At 38.8% G+C, this 10,420-nt stretch overlaps 1 protein-coding gene across 5 annotated transcripts in view; it reads left to right on the plus strand.

Moving 5' to 3' along the window:
* The window catches only part of STYK1 (serine/threonine/tyrosine kinase 1), a 54,709-nt gene extending 44,497 nt beyond the window's left edge, over positions 1 to 10,212 (plus strand). For all 5 annotated transcript variants that reach the window (XM_060305801.1, XM_060305799.1, XM_060305798.1 and 2 more), the window contains 4 exons: positions 2,817 to 3,025; positions 4,805 to 4,845; positions 5,509 to 5,605; positions 7,771 to 10,212. In XM_060305801.1, coding sequence (XP_060161784.1) covers positions 2,817 to 3,025; positions 4,805 to 4,845; positions 5,509 to 5,605; positions 7,771 to 7,975 — 552 coding nt within the window. In that variant the 3' untranslated portion in view covers positions 7,976 to 10,212. The remainder of the gene's footprint in view (positions 1 to 2,816; positions 3,026 to 4,804; positions 4,846 to 5,508; positions 5,606 to 7,770) is intronic.
* Positions 10,213 to 10,420: the final 208 nt, after the last annotated feature.

Consider the following 10,420-nt stretch of genomic DNA (forward strand, 5'->3'; position numbering starts at 1 on the left):
ACAGGGAAGAGAAAGAACTCAAGGTTTAAGAAAAAAAAAAGTTACCTTTACCAGAATTACTCAGGAAATTTAGATGACTATTCCTATGAAATTATTTAGATAATTGTGTTTAAAATTAGTTACGGAAAATCAGGGCTCTGTGAAGCTACTATTTTAGTATTTGATATATCTTGCTACCTTGAGGTATGAAATATACAAGAGATATAAAAGGAATCAGAGAAAGCTTAGGAAAAAAGAGGTGATGAAGTGAGAAAAAGTTAGTTGAAGTTCTCATGGAGCAAGGGAGAGAGCACATCATACAAATAAATGTTAACTATGGTGTTTGGATGGCCTAGTTGGTATATTTCCTTGATAAAGTTAGGGTATCAGGGGCTTCCCTGGTGGTGCAGTGGTTGAGAGTCCGCCTGCCGATGCAGGGGACACGAGTTCGTGCCCCGGTCCGGGAGGATCCCACATGCCGCGGAGCGGCTGGGCCCGTGAGCCATGGCTGCTGAGCCTGCGCGTCTGGAGCCTGTGCTCCACAACGGGAGAGGCCACAGCAGTGAGAGGTCTGCGTACCGCAAAAAAAAAAAAAAAAAAAAAAGTTAGGGTATCAGGACAAATGAACTATTTAAAAAACAGAAATAGACTCACAGCATTGAAAACAAACTTATGATTACCAGAGGGGAAAGGGGAGAGGAGGGATAAGTGAGGAGCTTGGGATTAACAGATACACACCATATATAAAACAGATAAACAACAAGGACCTACTGTATACCACAGGGAACTATATTCAATATCTTGTAATAACCTATAATGGAAAAGAATCTGAAAAAGAATATATATATAGGTATATACATATATATACATATATATACATATATATCTGAATCACTTTGCTGTACATCTGAAACTAACACAACACTGTAAATCAACTATACTTCAATAAAAAGTTAGGGTGTCAGGACAGAGCTTACCTTGTATTCTGAACCATAATTGCAGGGGTGCCCCATAGAGATGCAGTGATCACACTGGAGCATTCCTGAGAGCCCAAGGTTACCAGGTATAAGGCAATATCATACTATTTTTTCTAACTTTTAACAACCTCAAGATCAGTACATTCTTCAATTCTTCTCATTACAGTATAATATCTTTGTTCTGAGACCTCACCTGAGACAAAAAACTAAAAAATCAAAAAACAAAAAAAATCCCTGCTAGTCACTGTTTGCTTCACCATCAATGACTGGAAATTACCACCTTCACCTTTTATTTTTTCACACCATTCTTGTTTAGTAATCATAGACCTCAGTCTCTAGCGCTTCAGTCATGTATAGTTTTTCAGCATCTCTGTATGCCTTGAACACCTTGATGTTGGGGGAAATGATTTCAACACATCAGTGTCATTCAGGTGCAGTGGTTCTCAAATGTCTTCTTGGCTGTACTATAATCATTTTGATACCTCTTAAAAAGATAGATTATCAGGTCCCTCTTCCTAGATTTTGGTTAAGTAAATCCAGAGAGAAAACCTTATGAATTTATAAATCTCTCAGGCAATTCTGGTTTGCAGCCTGGCCTGAGAAGTATTAGTAGAATTTGTAGTACTTCCTATGAATTAGAATACTGGGTTCTGGTCACTACCACTTAGTACCAGTGTGACCTTATATAATCATTTAGATTTATCTGAAAGTTACTTCCCTAACTCACCTCATCTAGTTATTTTAGGGACAAAATGAGATGATGTAAAACTGTATATAAATTTATTATTATGACACTCAACTTTGCTATGTATATATTACCCTGTTTGGGAGACTGCTGCTAGAAACTTGAAACCTACTCTCCTTCCCCTTGTCTAGCTGGGTCCTATCTGAGAGGAAAATCAGGCCAGGGTCAGGGTCAGAGTAGGAGATTATAATTTCCAAACCCAGTACAAATGTTATTTGGATTATTTGCTGTTTGCTAAGCTTTATTTGTTTGTTTTAAAGCAAAGCTAGTGTATTTACTAATACATGTGTCTTCAAAAATATAAGGGTATATCAACGTATCCAAAATGTGTAAATCATTTGTCAAACCCCAGAGAATGTATGCGAAAAGTGAACCCTGAAGTAAACTCTGGACTTCAGTTGAAAATAGTGTATCAGTATCAGTTCATCAGTTGCAACAAATGTATCACACTGATGCTAGTTGTTAATAATAGAGGAGACTATGAAGTGGGAGGGAAGGGATGTGGGAGTGCTCTGGATTTTCCACTCAATTTTGCTGTCAACTTAAAACAACTCTTTAAAAAAAAAGTCTTTTAATTTTTTTAAAAAAGGAATGAAGTATTTGTATCAGTTTGCTAATCTTAAACACAATGCAAACATGTCTGATTCATTATAAATACTTGGAAGCCGGACTTCCCTGGTGGCACAGTGGTTAGGAATCTGCCTGCCAATGCAGGGGACACAGGTTCCATCCCTGGTCCAGGAAGATCCCACATGCTGTGGAGCAACTAAGCCCGCATGCCGCAAGAGCCACAACTACTGAGCCCGCGTGCCACAACTACTGAAGCCCGCGTGCCTAGATCCCGTGCTCTGCAACAAGAGAAGCCACCACAGTAAGCCCCTGCTCAGTGCAACTAGAGAAAGTCCGTGTGTAGCAACCAAGATCCAACACAGCCAAAAATAAATAAATAAAAATTAATTAAAAAATTAATAAATACTTGGAAGCGATATGTCATTATTAATGAGGCTTGTTCAGAGTAGAAAATATACTTTTCTTTTCAAGGGTTTGTTTCTCTTTATCTGTGACCTAAGCCATGACCTCAGAGAGCTGATCCATCTTTGATCTCATGTTGACAGGAATTTCTCCAGGATAAGCATCTGTTCCATGGGGATGTGGCAGCCAGGAATATCCTGATCCAGTGTGATCTCACTGCTAAGCTCTGCGGACTGGGCCTGGCTTATGAAGTCCACTCCCGAGGGGCCATCTCGTCTACTCGCATCGTACCTCTCAAGTGGCTCGCCCCAGAACGGCTTCTGCTGAGACCAGCTGGCATCAAAGGAGACATGTATGGTTTGTTCCTGCCCTGCCCTATGGATTTCTTCCTTTCTCGACCCAGGTGTCCTCCAGCTCATGAACATGACTGGGTCTATTGTCAATTATGTCTCCACATGAAATGTCTACTGAGAAGTCAGCCTCTCAAGCAAAAATGCGTGTTATGTGGCAGAGCTCCTACTTGGCATCTGCCTGCAGTCCTTTTAGTGCCTTTTGAAGTATTCCCTCTGTGTTAGATTAGAAACCTTAATTAGGAGAGAAAAAAAGTGAATAGATTATTCATGCTAGTATCTGAGGACTTAATCTGGTGGAGTTTTATCTGTGTATCTAGTTTTATCTGAAAGAGGTAGGTCCTCTTAATCAAAAGTTTAGTTAAACTAGGACTTATTAAAATAAGTACCTATGTGTGTGTATACTCAATTTATTTTAACTTAAAACATATAAATAGATATTTAATTATCAGTCTTTTGGAGGAGGGCCAAGGGGATAGACCTGCTGTGCTAAATGAAGTTACGTGTTGTGTTTCTTGTATAAGTAGCATCCATAATGAATTACTTTTGAGTTTCCGTTTGGGATGACTCTAAATAGAGTGGGAAACTTGAAAACGCTTGTGACGCAGTTTGACTACAGACACTTCGTTAATTTTTTCCCAGTTTTCTACAGTTGTCTCACCCACGCAATGTGACAACACTTTCTTTTTAGCAGCTTGGTTTTACAGAATATTTTCAGAGCATTCAATCTAGTTTTCAGGGAGCTAATGCTTTGGGCATGTATATTTAATCAGCTTACGTAATATTTAATTGCTTACATAATTACAGTTACATGTAGGATTGGCATAAACAGGATTGTAAAGAACTGCGATTGACTTTTGGTAGCCATATAACTCAACTGCTCGGAGGAGCACATAAACATAATATAGAGTATCTTACTAGCCATGAATGTTATGAGTTGCGGGGGAAATTTAGAACATCAGTTGATGTGGTCAGTCAATTAAAAGACTGCTTTTTAATTTTATTTATTTATTTTTTGGCTGTGCCACGCAGCATGTGGGAGCTTAGTTCCCTGACCAGGGATAGAACCCATGCCCCCCTGCAATGGAAGTGCAGCGTCTTAACCACTGGCCCTCCAGGGAAGTCCCCAGAAGACTGCTTTTTTATTTCATTGCTGTTTCGCTGACATCTCCTTTTAAATAGAGGTCTGGGAGCTTTGAGGGCTTAACTGGGAAATATTGCTCATTTAATGATGATATTATAGAATAGTGAAATATACATCTCTTGAATCATATTGCTTAGGCAAATGCCTACTCCAATTATGTATAAAACTTGTTATGTTAATATTTTTCCTAGGTTTGGGCAATTAGATCTACTGAGGAAATAGTAGATAAATGATAAAACTTGCTTGGCCTTGAGCTAAGAATAAAGGCTAGAATTTCAGCAGGGAGAAATGGAAAGGATGAAAAAGATGCAGAGGGGAATTTCTGTATGTTTGGGTGAATATGTTTGCATGTTTGCACAAACACTCACAATTTAGCAAATAATGGTAAATATCTATTAATGTGTAATATAGAAAAAAGGAGACATAAATTCAGTACTCAAATAGATTAGATTCTAAGGGGATTGGACAGAAATGCTTTCTAATGGCACTACCTCATTGCTTATTGTATCAGTCACCCTTGATTCCCTTTCATTGCCTTTGTAATGGGGTTCTTACTGAAGGCCTCTGGTACTTAAGTGAGCTGTCTTTACGAAAGGCAGAAATAGAAATTAAATCCATGGCCTTGTTTCTTTTACAGCTGGTCTTTTGGGATACTGCTCTACGAGATGGTGACTCTAGGTAAGGAGGATCCCCAAAGTAGTGTGCACCTATACAAAAATATACAAGGATGTTTATTTGGGTGGTGGATGACATTTGCTGTGAGAAGGGGTTTCGGTACAATCTCTGAAGGTTGAACTGAGTTGACATAGAATCCTGATTTTTGAGATAGTCTTGTAATGTCTTGATTCCCTCCCTCTCTCTCTCCTTCCCTCTTCTGTTTTTAACTTTCTTTTGCTTTCTTTCTCTTTCTTTCCCTCAACACTTTACCAATTCCATGGGAGGTATTAAAATCCAAGGATGATTCCAAGGATGATCTTGCATAAACATAAAAATATTGTCTTTAGATTTATTAATCCACTTGATGGAGAAACTATAGCACCTTCTCATGTTTGGGAAGTAGAGGGCAGATTATCTTATGTCTCACTTTGCTTTATTTTGTTACTTTCCTAAACACTCAACGTTCTGCTAAGCTATCAGTACCCACCCCCATCTCTTTTTTTCCAAAATTCTCTAAGCTATATCCTTACTTGATCACCAGGGAGCAATTATATCTATTAGTTTTTCTATGGCTATACTTTTGCAGGTAATTAGCCCAGGTGGATGGAGAGTAGTGTTAGTTATACTTTATATTCTGAGGACCCTTAAGTTCTCTTACTACTCTCATTCTTTCCATACCAACAGGGGCACCTCCATATCCTGAAATTCCTCCTACCAGCATCCTACAGCATCTCCAAAGAAGGAAAATCATGAAGAGACCCAGTAGCTGCACACACACCATGTAAATGGTTTTTAAAATCTTTTTTTGCTCTTCATCAGTCGTGCTCCTTTCAAAGTGGCTCAGATGACCCTCAGCTGTCCTTTGTGTGCTAATGTACAACCCTAAACCAAACCTCTGCAGTAAAACACATCTGCTCACATATACGATGTACACGTATATGTATATCATATGTATGTGTGTATACATACACACACACAAAATATTGAGGCAACCACTGAGTACTATGTTAGAAATTTAAGTTTGCTAACATTGTTAAAGCTTAGTTCTTCTGGAAGCTTTTAAAATAGACCAAATCCAATGCAAATACAGTAGTGTTTTATCTATTTAAATGTCAGTCTCAGTTAGAGACTACTGGCTTCAGTTCTAATATAGTTGTCATAAAATCCATTGCACTACAGTTACTCACTGGTTCCTATTTAATATTTAACTTAAAAACATATTGATTATCTGTTTTCCCAGTTCTAAGCATGTTGGAAGCCAACCAAAAGTGGGGGTGAGAAGAAATGAGGCAGGAGGAGGAGGATATCAAATTGTCAGCAGAAAGGGACAGTTGGTGAACTAACGTAGAGGCAGAAAATGGAAAAATTCAAAATTACATTCAGAATTTTATAACCAATAAAGTACAAAAAAAGGTTGTTATAGAACATAAGAAAAGGTTAAATTATTTTTAAGAAGACAGGAGTTAATATATTAATATACATTTCTATTAAAGTTGTTGCTATTTTGTAAATTTTTCAGCACTGAAAGGGTAAATTTCCAGCACCTGGGTTTCCCAACATTAAACAGTTACAGCATCAAGCATGTTAAAACTGTTAAATATCATAACTGTTGACATATATTTTTATGTGTATATACACACACATACACACAGTATAGTGATACTGGCTGGGTATACTAGAATGGAGTTGTTGACAAATATTTCTCATAGGCTTTATGTGTATAAAAGGCTGTCCTTGATACTGGGGAGAGACATTTAACTGATAAAGTACCTGGTCTTGAAGAAGGATGTTAGAAACAACATGAAAATCAACATAAAGTTTGAGGCAATAAGTAGAATGGTTAAAAGCTCAGATTCATCTCACAGAGTCAGAAAGACACACGTTCAGTCCTAGTCCTACTACTTTACTGTGCGTTGTGTACTTATTTTAAAATAGGTATAAATTATTATCAAAATTATTGTGAGGCTACAATGAAATAATGCATGTTAAGTTCCCCTACCATGCCCTTTATAATAAGTAAGTTCTTGGTAAAACATTAGCAGTATTATTAAAATAGCATCTTCTACAAAGTCTCATCGTACAACATTAAAGAGTGTGGGAAACACAGTGCATGCTGAGGTTTATAAGGAAAGGAATTGAGACTTAAATCTGTAGGAAAGGATATTCAAGGAATTGGGCAGAGCATGAGCAAAGACAGAGTTGGGTGTTACTAACCACATCTAGGGCACAGCAAGACACTGACTTGTCAGGAGGAGAGGGCTTCAGTTAGGCAAGAACTATATGCTAAGAAGCTAGGGGGTGGGATGTTGACTTTATATGGTGAGCAGTGGTAAATCACTGTAGGTTCTTGGGCAGGAATGAGACTTGATGAAGAGTGTTTGAAAACAGGCTATGTTGTAAATTCTCTAGAAACTGGATTGAAGCAAAGACAGATTAAAGGTGGTAAGTACTTCTATCTCGATTAAGGCAATTTCCTGGAGAAGCTAAGTAATAAAGGGGGGAAATGACCTGGATTAAAGGAAGGAACCATCTAATTACATTATCTGAAATTAGTATGAATCGTATTATTCCATACCTTCTTATTTTCCTTGCTGTAATGTAGCTCATACTGGTAGATAAGTTATAGCAATGGTTTGGAATGATGCAAATTAATAACATGTAAGATGAAAACACTTAAGAGTTTTTGGTAATCTAATGGAAAAAAAAACCTGTTCTGTCATACTGATTGTAGTTTAAGAAATATTTAGTCATTCCTTTTATAAAAAGGGTCCTGTTGAGAAGATGATATTAAGAGACTTAGCATTAGGAGGATGAGAAGGAACAGTATTCTCTGGGAAGCATGTGGGACACAGCAGTGAGAAGTAGGTTGAAGACTCATAGGTTTCTTTTGTTAAGGTTTGTTAGGAGATGAGACAGTTTCTCTTGTTTCTCTTGTTTTCCTTTCAGGTACGGTCTCATGAAGTCCTGCTGGCGTTGGAGTGAGGACAGCCGCCCCTCACTTAGAGAGCTACACTCACGCCTAGAAACTGCCGCTCGAACTGCCAATGACAAGGCTGTGTTGCAAGTACCAGAATTGGTGGTGCCTGAATTGTACGCAGCTGTGGCAGGCGTCAGCGTGGAGAGTCTCTCCTATAGCTATAGCATCCTTTGAAGATCCTGGGGCAGCACACATTTTGGGGAGATCATATACTCTTGGAACCAATTCCTCCAAGAACAGAGACAAGACTTTCCAGTGGGACATAAAGGGAGGAACGGGACATGGATCCTGCATCTTCCCCTACACATTTCCCCAGAAACCTGAAATGATGCTAGATGAGGCTGCACGCAGCATATACCCTCGAGACTGAGCAGTACAGTTTCATTTCTGTTATCCCAGTCCTGAAGATGCAGGGTAGATGGGATGGACCGTGTCAATGCAAGGGAGGTTTTACAAGTCTGCAGTGTTTGTCGCAGCATGGCACAGATAAGCTGGTCCCTCCCACCACAGGCTGGTTTCCTTTGAAACATGCTTTTATCTAGACTATTATAAGGTCCAGAAAATTGGAATCAAATGAGGGAAGAGAAAGCTGATAAAGGAGTTGATGAGAAGAAAATTGAAGGTTCTACTTGCTCAGGAGTATAGATGAGGACCAAGGTCATCCTTCAGAGAGAAGGGGGAGGAAGGACACACAGGACTTCATTCCTGGTCCGTTCATGCAGGGCTGAAGGAGAACCATTAAGGAAGACTTCTGAGCTCCCCCTAAGGTGTATATAGGAGAAATATGGTCCCCTTTGATCTAATTCTGAGGTAGGTGAACCCTGTTGGTACTATTTTAACTAGAAGCTGGCGGGGTCATTTCATGATTAAGAACATTCAACATGTACTTTTCAACAGTCTGGCTTCCTGGCCCCTATGAGACTAGGGAGACTGAGCCCAGAGGGTCAATTGGTTCGATGATGAATACACTGTTTATTTAATAAATGGGAAATATGGAAGTCAAGCAAAAGTGCTTAGTAGGCAAGGACGTCTTTAAAAGGGCTAGAAAAGGATGTAACCTGAGATGGAAGGATGATAGCTTCCCATTTTCAATCATCCAGTGATCTACTGTGAAACTTATTTCATTAAATTCATATTTATTGAGTGAAAGTAGGCTTTTCAGGTTATACAGTTGCCAAAATCTCTCCAAGAGGGAGAATAACAGTAGATAAATGAAAGCTAATGACAACAGAAAAATTCAAGAGGCAATCTAGGTTGTCAGAAAAGGGATTCCTCATGCGTGAAAAGGGGATACTACCTACCTCACAGGGTTGTCATGAGGATTGAATGAGAGGATATATTTGTACCGTATCTGGCACATACTATGTGCTCAATAAATGTTAATTTCCTTACTCTCATCCTTACTAGCCTAGAATCTTTCATATCTTTTTCATTTAACACCTACGGTGGCCAAGAAGAGAACCTCGGTCTGTCAGTCACACTGCAAGGGAGGACATGCTTAAAGATGATGGGATGGTCCAAATACCACTCGACTAAAATGAGGAAGTCGTAATTTTTGTGTGAGCGTGTGGATGATGACAGCCATCTCCTACTAGTTCAAAATACTGGAAATATCATGATAATGTCAGTTCAGTTGAACACGTGGTCTGTGATTTTAAACAATACCTTGGATGCTCTAGAAGGGACATCCAAGGCTGCTATAGGAAAATGACTGGCAGTTGAAAAACTTGCAGAAGTTAGAATCCTGATGGAGTCATGAGGAGTCGCCCAACTGAATAATGATTCTTGCACCTCTAGGAATACCACAATGACTAGACAGAATTTAAATGCGTGGTAAGCAGCAATAGAGAGAAGGGAGGAAGAATGGCTCAGCACAAAATGATGAAGTCCTATGGAATCTCATTGTTCTCAGCTGTTCATTTAAGTCAAATTTACAAAATATTTATTTATTTATTCAACTATTTTCAAAGAATAGAGTGTTAAGGACAACTGTGCCAGACACTGTGCTAGGTGTTGGATAAAAAGAAATGGAGAGCTTTGGCTTACAGTCTAGAAAGCAAGAGACACTATATACACATTTATGTGGGTATTTGTTAATTACAACTGTGATAAGTGCTGTGAAGAAAAAGTATAGGGTAGTAGAAGGGAGTATAAAATGGGGACCTCCCTGAAAAAATGGCATTTAGACTGAGACCTTAGGGATGGGTGAGTAAGCCTGACAGTGAGGAGAAGAGACTTCCAGTTGAAGGATTATGTATGTGAAAACTCTGAGGCAAGAAAAAGCTCAGTTTGAGGAACTGCAAGGAGGCTAGTGGGAGGGAGGTACAGTGAAGTGGGAGGACAGTGGTGCATGATGAAACTGAGCATTGCTCTTTCACGCTGTATTTTTTTTTTTTTTTTTGCAAGAGAAATAATGAATTCACCTTTACCAATGATATTCAAAGTAGCACTCGACACTCATCCATCAGGGGTAAATTAGGAATAATAAAAATCAACTCTACCAACAGTCTGGGAATAGATCAGATGATCCAAGAGGGAATACTTCTCAAAATCCCCACCATGTACAAAAATAGACTCAATGGAAAAGAGCAGCTTTTAAAATATGTAAGAGGAAAAAAA

Source organism: Globicephala melas, chromosome 10 (assembly GCF_963455315.2).
Source record: "Globicephala melas chromosome 10, mGloMel1.2, whole genome shotgun sequence".
In the NCBI taxonomy this organism is placed as follows: domain Eukaryota; kingdom Metazoa; phylum Chordata; class Mammalia; order Artiodactyla; family Delphinidae; genus Globicephala; species Globicephala melas.